The 20,518-nt window shown below is 42.8% G+C and overlaps 1 protein-coding gene across 2 annotated transcripts; it reads left to right on the plus strand.

Moving 5' to 3' along the window:
* Positions 1-2,055: 2,055 nt before the first annotated feature.
* LOC110770239 (putative inactive purple acid phosphatase 16) lies at positions 2,056-6,887 on the plus strand. 2 transcript variants are annotated; one of them, XM_021974329.2, is made up of 5 exons: positions 2,076-2,530; positions 3,203-3,427; positions 4,025-4,301; positions 4,567-4,735; positions 6,501-6,886. In XM_021974329.2, exons 1-5 carry the CDS (start codon positions 2,296-2,298, stop codon positions 6,735-6,737), a joined length of 1,143 nt encoding a protein of 380 aa, XP_021830021.2. In that variant the 5' UTR covers positions 2,076-2,295; the 3' UTR covers positions 6,738-6,886. The 2 variants fall into 2 exon arrangements, with proteins under 2 accessions (XP_088112016.1, XP_021830021.2); XM_088255890.1 differs by lacking the exon at positions 4,567-4,735 and having other exon boundaries at positions 2,056-2,530; positions 6,501-6,887.
* Positions 6,888-20,518: the final 13,631 nt, after the last annotated feature.

A 20,518-nucleotide genomic window follows, 5' to 3' on the forward strand; every position in this document is an offset into this window, starting at 1 on the left:
TACCTATCTTCGTGTAAATCATTTTATTGATTTTTCAATTAAAAATGTGTTTTTCATTAAAAAAAAAATATGTGTCACTTTTCTTCTCATTTGGACCTTCTTTCATTTCTTCACGACATGTGTCAGTTTCCTTACACTTAACACAATGTCATTAATGCATCTCACAAGCTAATTTTTTTTTTCCAAGTCTTATCCTTATTAAATGTATTGATTTTTTTTTTTTTTTTTTGCAACTTTGTTACCACCTTATTAAAAAATGGTCATTAATGTCAAAGATTGTCTTCTAGATTAACACCTGTAGTTAAAGTTCATCCATACCGTGAAGTTCTATCCAAATGTTTGTTAGATTTCTCAAGTGACATTCCACGTGTATTAAATAACCTTCTCTATTTTCTTTATGACATGTGTCACTTTATTTACACTTAAAACAATGTCATTAATGCATCCCACAAGCTAATTTTTGTTTTCCAAGTCTTATCCTTATTAAATACATTAAATTTTTTTTACAACTTTGTTTCAACCTTATTAAAAAAAATTAAATAAGAAAAATTGCCGTATTTATTTATTTAAAGTTTATTTATTTTTCTAAGAGATTTTTTTTTTCCACAACAAAAATGATGTCACTTCCATGATAACAAATTTATAGTCATTTGACAAAAAGAAATGTTGTAGCTATTATTTTTAGGTATTTAAATGTTAATATAAGCAAAAAAAAAAAAAGCATAATAGTAAAAGATAAATATCAATAATGCCAATATCCATTGAAAAATAAAAATATATTTTTAAAATAGAAAGTGATCAAATATTTTATTTGCAACAACAGATTCACAGTAATTTTACAATAGTTAATTAAAAAAAATTTGTTTTGAAAAACTAGTTGTTATATATATATATATAAAAAACTAGTTTATTAGCAATGTCTGTTTTCCCTAGAAAAAAAAAAAGACATTTTTTTTCATTAAAAAAAAAACCTAACGTTCAGAGTAAATAGGTGGTAAGAAAATGTGACATTTTTTCCTCTAAACTAACCTTTTTTTAAAATTTGATTTTTTAACAAGGCGGTAAGAAAGTTTTAAAAAGATTACCCTTGTAAAAATAAAGTCAATATATTTAATAAGGATAAATTTGGAAAACAAAAGTGAGCTTGTGTGATGCATTAATGATATTATTTGAAGTGTAAAGAAAGTGACACATGTTAAGAGGGGACGGTAGAATGTACAAAAGAGAAAGTTAAGGAGAAGATTACTAGCACTAAAAGTGCTGCTATTTCCACCCACTATCCTATTTCTCAACTCACCTTATCTTCAAAATTGTAAAGACAAATTTATCCTTTTGTAAAATAACTTCTAAGGACATAATTTTAAAAAATAATAAAAACTAATAATTGAAGAAATTCAAAAGACCCAACAGCTTCCTCGCGGGTAACAGTGAGAGGCAAACTAGAGTGACCAGAAACGGCACACCGACGACCAGTCGCCATGGGGCATATGCACAACAAAGATAAGGATATATCGGCTTCGGCTCTTCCATACAAGAGGACCCCCCCGAGCTGCTGAAGATCTCTACTCAGGATGTTGAGGAGAACATATGCAAGTTTGTCAAGAAGGATCTAACACCGTCTCAAATTGGTGTTATTCTACGTGATTCTCATGGGATTGCTCAGGTGAAGAGTATTATCGGCAGCAAGATATTGCGTATACTCAGGGCGCATGGCCCTGCCCTTGAAATACCTGAGAGTTTTTGGTGGCTGTTATGGGTGTTTTGATTTTCTTCAATTATTGGTTTTTATTATTTTTTAATGAAATTAAAAACTAAAACTGTTATGTTAGGATTAAGTGAAAAGAGATGTGTCAAAATATTTGTATTTTAAAAGGGTATTTTAGGAATAATGGTGGTGGAAAGATAAAATTGTGTTTTTTCAAATTTATATGGTGGGTGGGATTATAATGTGGATAAAGAAATAAGAAGAGGGAGAAATCTAACATACATTCGGACAGAATTTCACGGTACGGGGATGAACTTGAACTACGGATGTTAATCTAGAAGACAATGTTTGACAAAAAGAAACCTTAACAAGGAAACGAAAACTGATAGTTTCATTTCAAGGATCTCAAGTACATTTGGTGATAATTTTTTTAAATTTGGTATTAATATTTGCTTAAAAGAAAAGGAAAAACAAAGAATTGTCCACATCTGCAAGTACAAAGTCGGGGAATATTCCGACATTTCCTTTGGCACAAGCAATGCCGTCGTTAACACCAACGCAACTGTGGACTGTCCCTCCTCTGCCTGGTGATGATGGGAAGGCTCTTGTTGTTGCTCTTGATATCTCCGTATCTATACTCTCTGCTCATCTCCACCGTCGCTCAACCAACCAAAGATTACCATCAGCTACGGCCGGGTGCACCCTTCAAGATCGCTCTGTTTGCTGACCTGCATTTTGGAGAGGCGGAGTCCACCGATTGGGGCCCACTCCAGGACGTGAACTCTACCAGGGTCATGTGCTCTGTACTCGATGATGAAAACCCAGGTGAGTTTATCAAAGGTTGTTCCCTTTTTTTATAATTAAAATAGAACCCGAACTTTTGACCACATTTAGTTGCTTCCGCAGAAGTTTCAACCATTGAAAGTTCTAGTAACCACGTTTGATGGCTTTGGAAGAAACCCAAAAGACTGATATTTGACTTCTCTCACTAGCTATCATATTAAATTAATGCATTTTGTTAATAAGATTTTTGGGCTTCCTCCATACCATTTAATAAAAAAATCATTAGGTTAAGTTGAGGTTAGTCAATTTGCAAAAGGCTGGCTGTTACTGTTGGTCTTAGACATCTTTGTAGAGTTGAATTTGATGTTATATACAATGTTATGACCACAACTGCCATCAATTGTTGCGATGAATATAAGAGCTTGGTGTCTTTGGTTTTTTTTTTCTAATTTTATGCTTCCTTTACACATAGAAAGGGGGAAGAGTTTAAAATGATATCCATACACAAATATATGTTAGTTTTTCACATTTCTGGTTGTTTTGAAGCTAATAAGAGATCGAAATTCTTATTTAGTCTAGCCTGTATACTTGCCTGTTTCAAGGGAAGATGAAAACAAAAGTATTGAACTTTTTATTTTTTTTATTTTTTATTTACTAGGTATTAGTATTCCACTTTATTGTTATAAATTCTGATGAGTTGAAAGTATATGACAGATTTTGTTATCTATCTTGGAGATGTGATCACAGCCAACAATATAGCAATTAGAAATGCAAGCTTGTACTGGGATCAGGCAGTTTCTCCAACAAGAGCCAAGGGTATTCCTTGGGCCAGTGTGTTTGGAAACCATGATGATGCAGCATTTGAGTGGCCAATAGAGTGGTTTTCAGCCCCTGGAATTCCTAAAATTCATTGCCCTGTAGCCAATTCATCGTGCTCAGGTGAATTGGAAGTTTGATCTATTTGGCGTCCATGAATTTGATAAACTTTGCTTTTCCTTTTGCTTAGTATTTATGACTAGTCATGAGTTGCTCGACTTTTAGCATTGATAACCTCTTTCATGCTGGCCTACTATAATATGTGGAATGTAAACATAATAATATGAAAACAAATCACGCAAATAAATTCTTTCGTCAATGAGCATTACCATTGATTATGATTGCATCCTTTTTTGTTCTACACTGCAAGTTTAATGTTCTAAAATTTGAATGTAGGCATTCAAATCTGTGTTTGATGAATTGAAAAGCAGGACTCTTGACAGGTTCTGATCTGTTACTTTAGGAGTATCAAATTCTGTTCAGTTAATTCAATCCTATTGAATTGAATTGCCCTCAATCATAATCATATATATATATATTGTTTTTTTTCGGTTTTGAAACATTGAGTTGGATCAATGTAAAATATTTGTCAATGATGTGATAACGTATGATTCTCTTCTTCCAAATGATTTAGGTACTTGATAGTTTTTAGGAGAATAATTGGTAAGGCCATCTGATTTGGATACTAGTTGCTCTCTGACAAGCCCATCTGTTTTGTAGGGGTAGAAGATTGTAGCTTCAAAGGCACACAACGTCTGGAGCTTATGAAAAATGAAATTGAACTTAATGCCCTATCATATTCTCAATTTGGCCCTAAAGAACTTTGGCCTAGTGTATCCAACTATGCCCTCCAAGTTTTTTCATCAGAAAATCCCAAGTCACCTGTGGCATTTTTGTACTTCCTAGACTCTGGTGGTGGTTCCTACCCAGAAGTTATATCCAGCACCCAAGCAGAATGGTTCCGGAAGAAAGCTTTAGAGATTAACCCTGATTCAAGGTACAAAATTATGGAAGAATGACCTGATATTGTCTTTCTGTCACCTTATTAACTAGTGTTAACTTAGTATCTGATTTTCTCGCGGGCGCTTCCAGAAAATTTGGACTTTATTATCTTGTGTGCATGTGTGCTGAAAGATATTTACATGAATTTCCGAGATTTACTTTCATTCTCAAAATAAGACAAAATTGATTTAAAGTAATGAATCTTCTTTTTATTCTTACTCTTGTATTTTTTGTCAATCAAAGAATGCCTTATTTGACAGGGTCCCAGAGATAATCTTTTGGCATATACCAAGTCGTGCTTATAAGAAAGTTGCTCCATTGTTCGGCATACACAAGCCTTGTGTGGGTTCGATTAACAAAGAGAAGGTAGCAACCCAAGAAGCTGAAACGGGTATCATGAAACTTTTGGTTGAAAGGGTTTCTGCCAAGGTGAGGTCAAATGTTTTTCCCTCCCATAAAAATTTACCCTGCATAGGTGTGGTCAAAGATGAGCATGCTTACCCTATATACATGCTCCTGAGTAGGACACATCCAGTAAAATTTAAAAGGGGTACAGTGTTCCGGTAATGATAAACAAACACGTGTATAAAGCACAGGCACACACATCCTCTGACCAACTTTAACATCCTACTACACCTGCTCTGAGTTAGAATACTGCTTTGGAAATTTGGAAAAGCTTTCATGAAAATCTTCAACAATGGTGAATTTTTGTGGATGTAACCAATCATGAAGTGTTTTCATTTTGAAGACATGAAGACCTCAAGAAACCAAGAGATGTAAAGATCAACTCATATGCAGACTTGCTTCAGCCAAAGGATGCAATCGTCAACTCTAGGAGGCATTAGGCTGAGTATAGGATTTACTAATTTTGTTTTTTAGGTTTTATCTTGTACTCCAGGGTCACTTTGGACTCAAATGGAGGCATAGTTGGAAAAGAAAAGACCCAAAAAAACCGAACCTTCTCTCAGCTATTCGAGGTAATTCCATGCCCCATTTGTGCATTGTTAGGCACAAAGAAAACACCTAAATCACTCACTTTAGATATTGCGAAACTTGATATGGATATCCAAGTCACGCTGACTGAGTGTGCCCTGGTTGTGAAAACCAGTGGCTAGCCACCTGTGCCTGAGGGTGTTGATGTTTAGGGTTTTGGTTTTCTTTTTCAAGCTCTAGTTTGTTAAAGTTCTTGTTAATCCTAGAGTTAATAAAACCCAGATTTGAGTTGTGTTTTGTTGAAGTTTTTTGTTGATCCAGCGTGAACAAAACTAAATTTAGTTTCAGATTGTAAGCATCTCTAGGTTAACTCATAAAACCCATTATTTAGTGAATTAGGATTCAGATAAGCCAGCTGTGTGGCTGGTAGTGGACTGTGGACATAGGCAGTTGGTCGAACCATTTTACTACTTTTTGGCCAATGTGTTTGTTAAAGCACTATTGTGTACTTTAAATATTGCTTTTTGCATGCTATCAAAAATTGACATTCGTTTGTTCTAGAGACTCTGTTGATTTGTCTCTCTCACTGTATGATAGGTAAATGATAATCGCCTTCTGCTTTCTTGTATAAAATCTGTCAATGCAAGTATCATTGTACCATTTGTTTGTGCCAAAAGAAATAAAAAAACCGCATATTGATACTTCTTAAAGTTAATGTTCTAATCTATTCTAAATTCTTGACAAAATTTCTCATTCTTGATCCATGTAATTGACAACAGTCCATGGGGAAAGAATGAAACTCGCAATCTTCTTACATGCTTGGACTGGAATTCCTGTAAATGTTATAATCTTGCGCCCTTCTTTACTATATTTTTTTTTCTCATCAACTGAAGAGTTGTCGACTCTGTCATCTCCAAACTGTTTGTTTACTTTTGGTCTCAAGTTTTGGTTCTTTCTACATCTTGTTTTATCTCGCCGGTTGGATTTGGTTTATATGCTAATCTTAGTGGTTTTTCTTCTTCTCCCACCTTGAAGTACCCTATCTGAATCCGTCACCAGCTACACAAAACTTATAGAATGGTGAAACTATAGGACAGTCAGATGATTTTAACTTGATCTTTACATTAACACTATACTTACATGATTAAAAATGTTAATGAGTTGTTGGGTTTTCTGAAGCTGTAATAAGTTTATGAAGCTTCATATGAAGCTATGGATTTGATTATTGTGATTTACATTTTTTTCCTTGGGGTTGTGGCAGGCAGTGTTTGTGGGACATAACCATGGATTGGACTGGTGCTGCCCTTATGAAAAACTGTGGCTATGCTTTGCAAGGCATACTGGTTATGGTGGCTATGGAAACTGGGATAGAGGGGCTAGAATTGTGGAAATCACCCAGCAGCCTTTCTCTATTAAATCTTGGATAAGAATGGAGGATGGTAGTGTACATAGTGAAGTTGTCTTGAGCCCATTCATCAACGGAAACAAAAGCATGTAAACTTTCAAACAATACAATTAAAGAACATAAAATAAGTGGAAAAAAAAAACTCATTCGTCTTTTTCTTTTTTCAGTCTTTTGCTGTCTAAACAAGTTGTATTATTTTCGTAAAAAAGAAAAGGCTTATTATGACAAAACCTTCCTAAGGTTTACGAAACTATCATATTGCATCATTAATATTTTTTTGTGGTCCTTAAGGTTAGTATGTGTGATCACAAATGGTCCTTACTGTTAGGTTTCGTCAAAAACTCCGTTAGTTTGTTGATGTGGCATATATATATATATATATATATCATAAAACACCCCTGAGGTTCATGTACCTATCACAAATGGTCCTTGCGAAATTTTTTAATTTTTTAATTTAAATTTCATAAAATTTCGGTTTTCTTTTTAAAATTTTATGAATTTTAAATACATGTGACACTATATTATTGTAGATTTGGGCTCCATATATATGCCACATCTACAAACTAATAGAGTTTTTTTTAAAAATAATTTAAATTTAATAAAATTTAAAAATGAAAAAACTAAAGATTTAGAGTTCATAAATGGTCCTCAAGATTAAAATCCTTCTATAAATGGTATTTTCATTTATAAATTATTTTAAAAAGAAAACCAAAATTTTATGAATTTTAAATGAAAAAATGAAAAAATTTCGTAGGGACCATTTGTGATAGGTGTGTGAACCTGAGGGATGTTTTGTGATATATATATATATGTCACGTCAACAAATTAACGAAGTTTTTGACAGAATTTAACCGCAGAGACCATTTGTGATCGCACATACTAACCTTGAGGACCACGAGTGACACAAAAAAACATTAAGGATGCAATCTGATAGTTTCGTAAACCTTATGGACGTTTTGTGATAATAAGCAAAAAAAAAAAAAAAAAAAAAAGGCTGAATTATCAGCTTCAAGACAGCTTTGTATTAAAGCAAAGAATTAGTGGACCACCAAAGCATGCTAGAGGGTCATACCACACAATAATTGGTTCACATGTACAAGATTTTCAAACTAATTAACCCAATAAAAATAATTAATATAAAATAAAAGGTTTATTTTTGTATTTTTTTTCTGGCCCTTGGAACATAAATCAATCCTCCGTCGTTTCCAATGCATGGTTGATGTTAATGTTAGGTGTCGCATACAATTTTAAATATTGAGGAAATGAAGGGCTTGAAATGGTACCATACTGGACCATAACGGAGCTGATCAATTTCGGTATGAAACGGTACCATACCGGACCATACCTTGAGCAGATCACACACTCAGACCCACCATCACCTTCAACAATCTTTACATAGGACATGGCATCAATTGAGGCCTTCGAGGCCGGTGGCTGGCCATCCTTCATCATACCCAACTCTTGCAGAGAATCACCTTCAACCACCATCATAGTTTGAGCCAAAAGGGTTGATGAAGATGAGTGAGTCTTTCATGTGGGGTCGGCTTTTCAGGGTTTTCTTGATCTGGGTTTCCGTGCTTGTTCTCGGGCCGGCGCTTGCCAGGCCCAAGATGAAGGACATGAATAGAGACAAGTCTCTCTCCCTCACAATCCTTTCAAAAAACGAAGCAATCTCAGACGCCTCTGCTTACTTTAACCATGTGTCGATTGGGGTTTGGAGATTGAGAGAGATTGAAAGAGTGAGGCAGAGAGAGATCGAGAGGCTGGGATGAGAAGGGTTTGGCTTGGGGATTGAGAGAGTGAGACAGAGAGAGTGAGAGAAAGTGAGAGAGGCTGGGATGAGAAGGGTTTGGCTTAGGGATTGAGAGAGTGAGATGGAGAGTGAGACAGACTGGGCATCAAATGGGCTGAGAGAGAGAGAGAGTGAATAAAATTATACAAATTAGAATTAAGAATTGTTCGGTACAGTACGGGATTAAACGGTATCACATATCCGGTACCGCTCCCGTGTCATATAAAGTTGACACGGTACGGTATCATACCGGATGCAGTAAAAAACTAAATGAAAAAGCACTAAACTAGTACGGTACGGCTCGAATCATGTTTGGTATCGATACTTCAGCTTCAGATGCCCAACCCTAGTTACGGGTGTTTTGATTTTCTTTAATTATTGGGTTTTTATTATTTTTTAATGAAATTAAAATCTAACACTGTTATGTTAGGGTTAAGTGAAAAGATATGTATCAAAATGTTTGTATTTTAAAAAGGTATTTTAGGAATAATAGTGGTGGAAAGATAAGATTATATTTTGGATAAACAGCTAAAAACCCCCTTGAACTATAACGCTTGTCGAAATGTCCACCATGAATTATTTTTTCAGCCAATTTAACCATCAGACTATTTTAAATGGTCAATTTAAACCTGTCTGCCGCGCAAATCTCACGGCCTGGAGTTTCGGGCCGAGGGGATGTGCGTTAATACGGGGTTTCCTGCTTTTGGGTGCGGTGCGGTTGTGCGCGGGCGTGCCAGCACGGTCTACCGTGCGTTGATGTTTCGATGAGTGTTGGATGGATGAATGGTGCGCCTGTTTGATCTGTCTTCCTAGTCAAATGATTGTAGCCGAGAGAGGAACTGGTCTCGGCTGTTAGGTTCACGGCCTGAACTACAAGGCCGTTGAGTGATGGTGTTGGTGGCGGGTTTTGGGCGGTGCTCCGGCGCGCTGCTCAGGGAGCGACGGTCGTATGATATATGGGGTGAGTGAACGAACAATAAGGATGGTGCTCTGGCGCCTTGAAAATCAAGGGTCGTATGATATATTGATGAATGGATTTTCCTTACAATCTAACGCTACTCCTAGAAAAGCAAGTAAAGATATTGAAAGTGCATTACAGGAAAAAATAAGTTGCTCCGTGGGAGGCTTTGTTTTGGTGTTGAACCCTTTGAATGTAGCTCGAGTCTTGTATTTATAGGAAGAGTCCTTGGATGAGTAATCGAGGCTGAATTTACGCATAGTGGAGTCTGATTAGCGCAAGTGGGCAGTCCAATCGACATTTGGGATCGTGAAGTATGGTGGTGTGACCCCAGAAATCCCGGTGAATCTCGGCCGCCGCTCTCGATCGTGGGTTCTGAACCTCTGGCCGTGGAGACGCATTTATGGCCTGGATAGCTAGTGAACCAACATCTCAGGCTGTCAGAATCCTTGTGAGAATGTCCACGTCTAATCACTCTGATCTCAATCACCAAATCCTGACTTCAGTCACTTCCCACCTTCCCTCATGCATTAAATGCCCCTTTGTGGCCAATGGGTTCGCTGCATTAAACAGGCACTACTTCATTAAATGAAGCTTGGGACCCTGCTGTCACGTGATGATTTGCCTTTAATGCCTTGGCCGCAATTTTGTTCGGCCTCGGCCTCGGCCTGCACTTGAGGCCGAGATGATAATGCCTTAGCATTTCTTCTTTTATCTTTGGGAAGGCGAAGTACCCTGGCGAAACGCTGCGTTTCAGCTTCTGCGAACAAATGCCAGGGCCGAGAGAAAGGGCTCCTTTGGCCAGCTCATGGCCGTGGTTTATCAGGCACAAACATTGCCCCCACATCCCTGGATTCTTTGGCCTCGGCATGGGTAGGGGCCGAATGGATTCCAAGGGATGGACCCTTTGCATTCCTTTCTGAAGTGATTGACAACTGGGGCATTAAATGCGCAGGCCAGTCGGCGCATTCCGCGCTTTTAATGCCTCAAGCACGTCGTGCAGGCCATCATTGCCCAAGGCGTCGTGTCGCCTCGTCAAATGAAACGACGGTCACTGTCATAACTTTGCGTGCTCTGAATGCGCTGTCAGGCCGTTTCATCTTTCGAGACCAAACCTCCATTTTGAACTCCAGCGCCAGTATAAAACCCAAACTCCTTCGCATTTTCCTCCACACTCCCAGGCTTTCTGAGTTCATTTTTCTTCGAAGGTTCATACTATTCTTCCCCAGTTTCTTCACCCTCGTTCCCCAAACTTAAAATTATTATCCAGTGAGCCTCCTTCTTGCTTCAATCGCTCTGGAACCCTTTTTTGACTCCTGGGCTTCGGCCTGGGCTTCGCCCTCCCTTATTACCAACTGTCCTAATGTTCCTTATCGTAGCTTCCTCAAAAACAGGGAGCCAAACCTGCTGGGTCGCATGACTTGGCAATTTGGCCTGGTCCAGATGACTTGGCAGTTTGATGAGGGTGAGAAGAACTGGGACAATGACCTCGACGTGGCCGAATTTATGCGGCCGGATACTCGGGTCACATCCATGGCCGGAATGACGGCCTTCACCAAGGCTGAAGTGATGGCTCCTACCATAACTGGAATGACGACTGCTTACCATGTCCAGAGTGATGGCCGCTACCACGGCCTGAACGACGGCCGCTGCCACTGCAGGAATGGCGACTGCTTACCACGGCTAGAGTGGCAGTGGCCTTCCGTGTCTGGAGTGACGGCCCATGCGCTTTCCACGGCCTGGAGTGAGGCCCTGGGTGCAGGCTGGCCGTGGCTGATGACGATATAGGTAGCGAAGGTCCTGCCTTGGGGGAAGGCGCCTGATTGTCTTGCAAGAGGACCGAGGAGCCGAAGCACGTAGATTTAGGGTGTGATTTTTCTTATGTGTGTTTGTACTCGGCCAGGACCTGGCCGTCTTCTTGTAAACGCACCCCCCCCCCCCCCCCCTTTTTCATCCTGAATGAATAAAATGAAGTATGATTTCCTTTAGTTTGTCTTTGTCATGTTGCATACTCCACTTTGATATTTGCAAATCTCATAACCTTTCTGCGGCCATCTCCCATAATGACGGGATATATTTCTTCAAATATTGGCCGTTGATCGGCAAGTTGTGCCGTTCCCCATCTCTATCTTTTAACTGAAATGCACCTTAGCCAAGAATTCGTTTGATAATGAACGGTCCTTCCCAGTTGGGCGAAAATTTGCCGAACCGGGGGTCCTTTGTCCCAATAGGAAGTACGGCTCGCCATACTAGGTCGCCTTCGGCGAAAGCCTTTTGGTTAACCCTTTTGTTGTAAGCCCTCGCCGCGATTTGCTTTTGTGCCTGCATCAGGTTATAGGCATCGAGTCTAGATTGCTCCAAATCCTCCAACTCCTGAGCCATGGCTTGTGCATAACGCTCCTCTTCATGCCCAGGCTGCTCGGCCACACGAAGAGACCGAACCTTTAACTCAATCGGGACGATGGCGTCGTGACCGTAGGTTAAGGCGTAAGGAGATGTGCCCATGGCCGACCGCTTTGAGCTTCGGTAAGCCCAAAGAGCCTTGGGGAGTAAGTCGTGCCACGCCCTAGGTCTTTCCTCCATCATCTTCTCTAGGATGCCCTTGATTACTTTGTTACTTGCCTCGGCCTGTCCGTTAGATTGAGGGTAGTAAGGTGTTGAGTGGATCAATTTGATCCCCATTTTTTCAGTGTATTCTCGTGTCTCGGCCGATGCGAATACCGGGCCGTTGTCGGCCGTGATAGTTTCTGGAATACCGAACCGATGAACGATGTGATTGTCAAAGAATTTGACCACCTGTGCGTTGGATATCGACCGATAGGACTCGGCCTCGACCCATTTGGTGAAATAGTCGGTCGCCACTAAAATCCAAGCGTGTTGGTTGGACGCGGCCGGATGGATTTTGCCGATGATATCCACGGCCCACCCTCTGAATGGCCATGGTTTGGTAACCGGGTGGAAGGCTTCGGTCGGTACCCTTTGTATGGGGCCGTAGATTTGACACTTGATACATCCCTTCGCATACTCGATGCAATCTTTCAAAATGGTCGGCCAGTAATAGCCGTGCCTCCGGACCAACCACCTCATTTTGACCCCAGACTGGTGAGCACCACAAATCCCCTCGTGAGACTCATTCATGATGACCTTGATGTCCTCGGCGCTGGGACATAGGAGTAACAAACCATCTGATCCCTTTCGGTACAGCTCATTCTGATAAATCAAATAACACCGAGCTTGGAACCGTGTAGTCCTTTCATGGCTGCCAGAAGGGTTGCGTAGATACTTCACTATGGGGTAGCGCCAGTCGGCTTCGGCCGTGTCGATCTCGTCGGTGATGTCGGTCGAAAACACTTGCGCTGTCATTCCTCGCTCGGTCAAGGCTGGCAAGGTACGCCTCTCGATTCTTATCACACGATCGTGGTCAGTGCTTGGGATGTTTACGCCAGACGCTACTTGGGCCATCTCATTGGCCTCGCCGTTTTCGGCGCGCGGTATATGAACAAAGGAAATTCTAGAAAATCCATCGGCCGTGTTGAGGGCCGTCACATAATACATGGCCAAATTCTCGCTCATGCATTGGTATTTCCCAGTTAACTGGTTAATAACCAGCTGAGAGTCGCCGTAGACCAAAACACGGGTTGCCTTCATCTCTTTCAAAATCTCGAGACCAATGATGAGCGCTTCGTACTCAGCTTGATTATTAGTGCATTTGAAATCGAGTTGGAAAGCGAACTGCCACTTCTGCCCTTGAGGAGATTCAATCACAACTCCGGCTCCTGACCTGGCCTCGGTGCTGGATCCGTCAAAGTGCATGGTCCAAAAATTCTTTTCAATGCGGGCCATACTGATCTCGACCTCCAACTCCTCCTCTTGTCCCTGGGACGGGTGATGAGCCAGAAAATCAGCCAAAACCTGACCCTTGACCGATTTCTGAGCCACGTATTGAAAAGTAAATTCGGACAATGCCATCGTCCACTTCCCAATTCGGCCGCGTATGATCGGCCGGGTAAGCATATATTTGATGAGATCGGTCTTAGAAATGATTTGAACAACCGAAGGAAGCATATAATGCCGCAACTTGGTGGCCACGAAATAAAGGGCTAGGCATAGTTTTTCGATTGGCGAATAGTTCAATTCGGCCATGTTGAGGGTGAGGCTTAGATAGTGCACTGCTTGTTCGCGCCCAGACTCGTTGTTCTGAGCCAGCAGACAGCCGATAGAACCCTCTGAAGCCGAAATGTAAAGCCTCAATGGTTTCCCCCTTTTCGGCGGCATCAGGACCGGCGGTTGGGACAAATATTTCTTGATGTCGTCGAGGGCCGTCTGATGCTCTGCTCCCCATACGAACCGCTCGGTGTCTTTGAGTTTGAGCAAGGGAGACAACGGCCGAAGGACTGCAGCTCCTTCTTAGTCCTCGGCGGAGGGGCCGCCATAATGGCCGTAGCCTTATTTTTATCTACCTCGATTCCTCGTTGGTGAACCAAGAAACCGAGGAAATTCCCGGCGGTGACACCAAAAGCACATTTCTTCGGGTTCATTTTTAGGCCGTGCGCTCGCATCCGGTCAAAAGCCTGTCGAAGATGTCCTACGTGGTCGGCTCTGGACGGGGACTTCACAACCACATCGTCAATGTAGACTTCAACGGTTCGGCCTATAAGGTCGTGAAAAATAAGGTTCATGGCTCTCTAGTATGTTGCGCCGGCATTTTTCAGGCCGAACGGCATGACCACCCACTCATAGGTTCCGATTGCTCCTGGACACCTGAACGCCGTTTTATGAACGTCTTCCTCGGCCACAAAAATCTGGTTGTAACCCGCATGGCCGTCCATGAAAGACAGGAGTTCGTGCTTTGCGGCTCCGTCCACTAGGAGATCTGACATAGGCATGGGATATTCGTCTTTGGGGGTCGCGAGGTTCAGATTTCGGTAATCGGTGCAAACCCTCAAAGCCCCAGACCTCTTCAGAACTGGTACAATGTTGGCCAGCCATTCAATGTACCGAGCCGTGCGTATGAAGCCGGCTTTAAGGAGCCGTTCAATCTCCTCCTTGACCCTAAGCTGTACCTCGGTCGAGAAACGCCTTGGCGGCTGTTGAAAAGGCTTGAACCCCTCCTTGATTCTTAATTCATGCTCGACCAAACTTCTTGGCAAACCAGGAATCTCATGATAATCCCAAGCAAAAAAGTCCTTATATTCATGGAGCAAGCCGATAACCTCGGCCGCTAACTCAGGATCCAACAGATGGCTTACAAAAAGAGGCCGTGGTTCGGCCTCGGTCCCTACATTAATTTCTAACAAAGGGTCCTGGACTTCAGGGTAGTCGTCCTCCATTTCGGCGGGCGCCGTTTCTAGGTCGTCCAACGTCAATGCGTCCGTTTCGTCCGCTTCATGGAGGAATTCGATCAGGTTGATTGGTGAATTTGGCCGTAAGGATTCCGCCGCCCAGTGTTCCAGCAGACGCTCTACCAAATCCCTCAAAGCCGCTGCCCCCTCTTCTTTAGTGGCTTTATCTGTCATTTAAAGACTGGTGAGGTCGATCAACACTTCGCGCGCCGAATCCTGTCGGATATTCTCGGCGCCTAACTCCAGCACTTTCTGGGCCGTCGTTCTGGTTGGACGGCCGTTTGCATCGTGGCCGGTGAGGACAACCCATCCAACATCGTCGTCGTAAATCCGAGCTTGCACGGCGTTGGCTTCGAAAGGTTTTTCGTCGGCCGGGTGTATAGACACCTTTTGGCTGTCCCAGAAGAATAACAATTGGAAAAGGGAAGACGGTATACACCCAGATTGATGGATCCAATCACGGCCGAGTAATACGTTGTAGTCGACGCTTGATTCGACCACGTAGAAGGCCGCGACCCTCGTTTGATCAGCCACGGTAATCTTTAAGGGCAATACGCCAATGGTTTTTGACTTATCGCCGACAAAACTACTCATGACCACGTCGTTGGGGATGAGGTCCTCCTTCGACTTGTCCAGCTTTCTCATTAAGGAATAGGGAAAGATGTTGACCGTCACCCCACAGTCAACAAAAACCTTGGATATGGGCACACCCTCTATGTGAGCCGAGATATACAACGGCTTCAAGTGCCGATATTTGTTCGGCTCGTCTCTTGGTATTACTTCATTAAATGCTACGGCCAGCAATTCCTCCTTAGTTTTTGGCCTCTGATCAAATTGCTCCTCGGGCACGTCATCCTCTAAACCGCTGGTCTGCCCTCCCGGGGCTGAAAACTCGAATGGCAGCACCAGGACCATGTTGATGCCGACTTCCTCCGGCTCCTGCGGGTTTCCCCTACCGGCTTCCTCTTCGGTCTCAGAGCCGTCTTTGGTGAGAGTCGTTTCCTCGACCATCCCGAGGATTCCCTCATATTCTTCATCGGAGATTCCTATTGTGGGGTCGTCCTCGGCCTCATGCCCGAAGAGAGGATCTCCGAAACCCTCGTCCATAAGCCTCACGGCCCTCGGACTATCGGTTATGGACGCTTTGACCTCTGGGGGTTCTGAGGTTTCAACCTCCTCCTTGAGGGTCCGTCTAGCCTCTGTCAACGCGTCCCTGGCTGCTAGGTAATCGTCTAGGCGGCTTACTCGGCCCTTTTCCTCAGTCGTCAGACCAAAGAACGTGTCCGTCGGCGTCACAGCAAAGTACCGGCGGAGATATTCCAAATCGACCCTGCTGAAGGGGATTTTAGCCTCTAATCCGCCGAGGTTGGGCTGGTAACTTTGGAGGCCCCTTGCCCTGGACTCCCTGTTCGCCTGATATACGGCCTTAATGGCCGAGTCAGAACCGCTGGTGATGAGGAGCGCTTCTGCCTTTGTGTTTTTGAGGGCCAATTCTACGATTTCTTGGCTCTCAGGGGTCATACCGTACAGATCCACGGCCGAATGATCTTTATGGAATTCTCTGAGGAAGGACAGACCGTTGGCCGAAAAAGGAGGATCCCTCCCGTGGTAGATGTCGACGACACCCTCGTCCGTTCCTTCCATGACCGCGGCCTTTGGCTGGGCTAAATTGGTCGACGAACTACGGGGACTTCCGTCTTGCCTAGGGCGCCACGCCCTCAAAGGCTTGGTGCTGGCTGCTCTCACGGCCGGGGAGACAACTGGTTTGGGTGACAGCCCGTCAGCAGTTGTCACTTTCTTTTGGCGTTTGAAGCCCTCGACCTCGGTTGTCTGCATCCTGGCCTGCTGAACCTGCCTCTGCATTCTCCTCAGCTGGGTTTTCGTCAGTGGTTCGGCCCTGCCCCCAGGCCGTGCATGGTACCAACGGTCATCCTTTATGACTGGTGGTTTGAACGTTTTTATCGATCTTGGGGCGGCCTCTTCTTGGTGGCTGGCCGAGGCACTGAGGTTTTGTGGCCCCAGTCGGCTGAAAACAGCTCTGTTGGTCGGCTGTCGACCGTACTGACCACCGAATCTTTTCGCGGTCGTTCGAGATGGCTCGACGGCCTTTCTCTTGTTCTCTTGCGGCCCGGGCTGGCCGATCTTGCACTTGCATCGTTTGCAAAGGGCCGGCTCAAGTTCGGCCAAAGGCTCCTTTCCTTTTGCCAAACCGCGAACTCCTCCATCCTCGGCTGGGAGTTGGGCGTCGATCATGTTAACGATGTTTGTGCTTGATAAATCACGGTCACGAGCTGGCCGAATGAGCCCTTTCTTTCGGCCCTGGCACTTGTTCGCAGAGGCTGGAACGAAGCGTTTCGCCAGGGTACTTCGCCTTCTTAAAAATAAAAGAAGGAAATGCTAAGGCATGATCATCTCGGCCTCAAGCATAGGCCGAGGCCGAGGCCGAACAAATTTGTGGCCAAGGCATTAAAGGCAAATCATCACGTGACAGCAGGGTCCCAGGCTTCATTTAATGAAGTAGTGCCTGTTTAATGCAGCAAAACTCATTGGCCACAAAGTAGCATTTAATGCATGAGGGAAGGTGGGAAGTGACTGAAGTCAGGATTTGGTGATGAAGATCAGAGTGATTAGACGTGGACATTCTCACAAGGATTCTGACAGCTTGAGATGTTGGTTCACCAGCTATCCAGGCAATAAATGCGTCTCCACGGCCAGAGGTTCAAAACCCACGATTGAGCGCGGCGGCCGAGATTCACCAGGATTTCTGGGGTCTCATCACCATACTTCACGATCCCAAATGTCGATTGGATTGCCCACTTGCGCTAATCAGACTCCACTATGCGTAAATTCAGCCTCGATTACTCATCCAGGGACTCTTCCTATAAATACAAGACTCGAGCTACATTCAAAGAGTTCAAACACCAAAATAAGCCTCCCACGGAGCAACTTATTTTTTCTGTAATGCACTTCCAATATCTTTACTTGCTTTCCTAGGAGTAGTGTTAGATTGTAAGCAGAATCCATTCATCAATATATCATACGACCCTTGATTTTCAAGGCGCCGGAGCACCATCCTTGTTGTTCGTTCACTCACCCCATATATCACACGACCGTCGCTCCCTGAGCAGCGCGCCGGAGCACCGCCCAAAACCCACCACCAACACCATCACTCGACGGCCTTGTAGTTCAGGCCGTGAACCTAACAGCCGAGACCAATTCCTCTCTCGGCTACAATCGTTTGACTAGGAAGACAGATCAAACAGGCGCACCATTCATCCATCCAAAACTCATCGAAACATCAACGCACGGTAAACCGTGCTGGCACGCTCACGCACAACCGCACCGCACCCAAAAGCAGGAAACCCCGTGTTAACGCACATCCCCTCGGCCCGGAACTCCAAGCCGTGAGATTTGCGCGGCAGACACTTTTGGCACACCCGGTGGGACGCTTGTCAAAAACTTATGATGGAAACCAGCATTCCAATCGCGACGGACCGCATGGCCAGTTCCATATAGAGACCAGCAGTGATGGAAGAACTGATGTCCAAGCAGGCCTACAGGATAGAAACATCCTTCACGGCTGTTAAGCTCATAATTTCATACATATACATGCCCTATTTACTTACTTCTTTTGCTTAGTTTCCTAGATTTCTAAGAGATTTGCCTCCCTTTGTGTGTTTTGTAGGCCAATAGAGCAAGAGAGCATAATTCATGCAATTCAAGCATGTTAAGGCCTAATTTGGATGAAGGGAAGAAGAGCTTAATGACAAACTCATTTTGGCTACAGCCCCCTGCCAGTCCAGTTCCGTAGGTCATATTGCAAGCTTTGTTTCAACAACCTACATAGCTCGAATGAGGCCACATTCTTCATGAAAGTTGTTCCAATTGGTGTGTACTATAACATATCCAAAATTCAGCCCCATTGGATAAATCTGGAGTCCGTTACCTAGCAAACACAGAACCATGCTCAGGATGGATCTTATCAGCGCGGAAAATGAGTTAGCAATTTGTTTCGGCCTTAACTTCTTCCTCCAACCTTGGATTGGCCCAAATAACATATGGCTGGAAAGAAGACATTCTGAACTTCAATTTCGAGTGCTTAAAGTCCTAATTTGATCAAGAGAAGCCCAAGTTGTAAGCCCTTGAAGTTGCTGGTCATGCTGACCTCAACATGTGCTGGTTGGATGCTTGGTCATGGTGAGCTAGGTATGAGCTATAAAAATCAAAAGAAAAAGAGAAAAGAAGTGTGGCCAATGTAGTCACGACCCTAGGGTGATATAAGGAGAAATCAAGGTGATCTAGGGTAATGAGCCGCAAAATTGGGCCAAATTTTATACAAAGTGTGTAAATGTCAAAATCAAATTTTGAAGTGATTCAATTGCAAAATCTGGTGTTGTGAGCTTTTCAATTTATGTGCCTTACATTTCAAATGTCAATGATCTTGTTTATATGACATGCTCTACTTTGTTCCTTAGACTTTGTATTTCAATATCCATTCCTTTTCTAACCATTACATTACATCCATGAGTAAAGTCCTATTGATTTTGGTTTAGCTTGGCAAACTTGAGTTCATTCTTGCAAGAATTTATATCGTTGTTTGAGAAGCATGAGTTGTATCTTCATGGCTACTTCACACACACACACCTTGAGCATGATTTTTGTGAGATTGTGGTAGCACTTGAATAATGTTTAGAACTTCCCTAGTGCTTGTTTTGTTCCTTGTTGAGCCATGTCTATGAAGTTTAACATTTTTGTCCGGTTGGAAGGTTAACGTTTTTGTTTTTTTTGTTTTTCTTAAGAACTAACAAATCTTTTAAGTTTTCTAATTACTTTGTTTTACAGAGTCAGTAAAACGTTTGTGGGTATCGTATCTGTTAAACCCTCAGGAGACACAGCTCCTCCTACTAGGGATGCCTAGAGGTTTAAAGGCTTGTTGCATACGCTCAATGCAATCGAGTTACCTACGAAAGTGGTCTAGTTAACTTTTTGTTTTTTATTTTTTTATTTTTTTATTTTTTTTATTTTTATTTTTTTTATCTTTGTTTTTCTTTTGTTTTGCTCGAGGACTAGCAAAATCTAAGTTTGGGGGTGTGTTAAGCTCATAATTTCATACATATACATGCCCTATTTACTTACTTCTTTTGCTTAGTTTCCTAGATTTCTAAGAGATTTGCCTCCCTTTGTGTGTTTTGTAGGCCAATAGAGCAAGAGAGCATAATTCATGCAATTCAAGCATGTTAAGGCCTAATTTGGATGAAGGGAAGAAGAGCTTAATGACAAACTCATTTTGGCTACAGCCCCCTGCCAGTCCAGTTCCGTAGGTCATATTGCAAGCTTTGTTTCAACAACCTACATAGCTCGAATAAGGCCACATTCTTCATGAAAGTTGTTCCAATTGGTGTGTACTATAACATATCCAAAATTCAGCCCCATTGGATAAATCTGGAGTCCGTTACCTAGCAAACACAGAACCATGCTCAGGATGGATCTTATCAGCGCGGAAAATGAGTTAGCAATTTGTTTCGGCCTTAACTTCTTCCTCCGACCTTGGATTGGCCCAAATAACATATGGCTGGAAAGAAGACATTCTGAACTTCAATTTCGAGTGCTTAAAGTCCTAATTTGATCAAGAGAAGCCCAAGTTGTAAGCCCTTGAAGTTGCTGGTCATGCTGACCTCAACATGTGCTGGTTGGATGCTTGGTCATGGTGAGCTAGGTATGAGCTATCATTTCTGGTTGGAAGCTTGGTCATGGTGACATGAAGATGAGCTAGGGCTGCTGG

The sequence above is a fragment of the Prunus avium genome, chromosome 7 (genome assembly GCF_965620075.1).
Source record: "Prunus avium chromosome 7, drPruAviu1.hap1.1, whole genome shotgun sequence".
NCBI lineage: Eukaryota > Viridiplantae > Streptophyta > Magnoliopsida > Rosales > Rosaceae > Prunus > Prunus avium.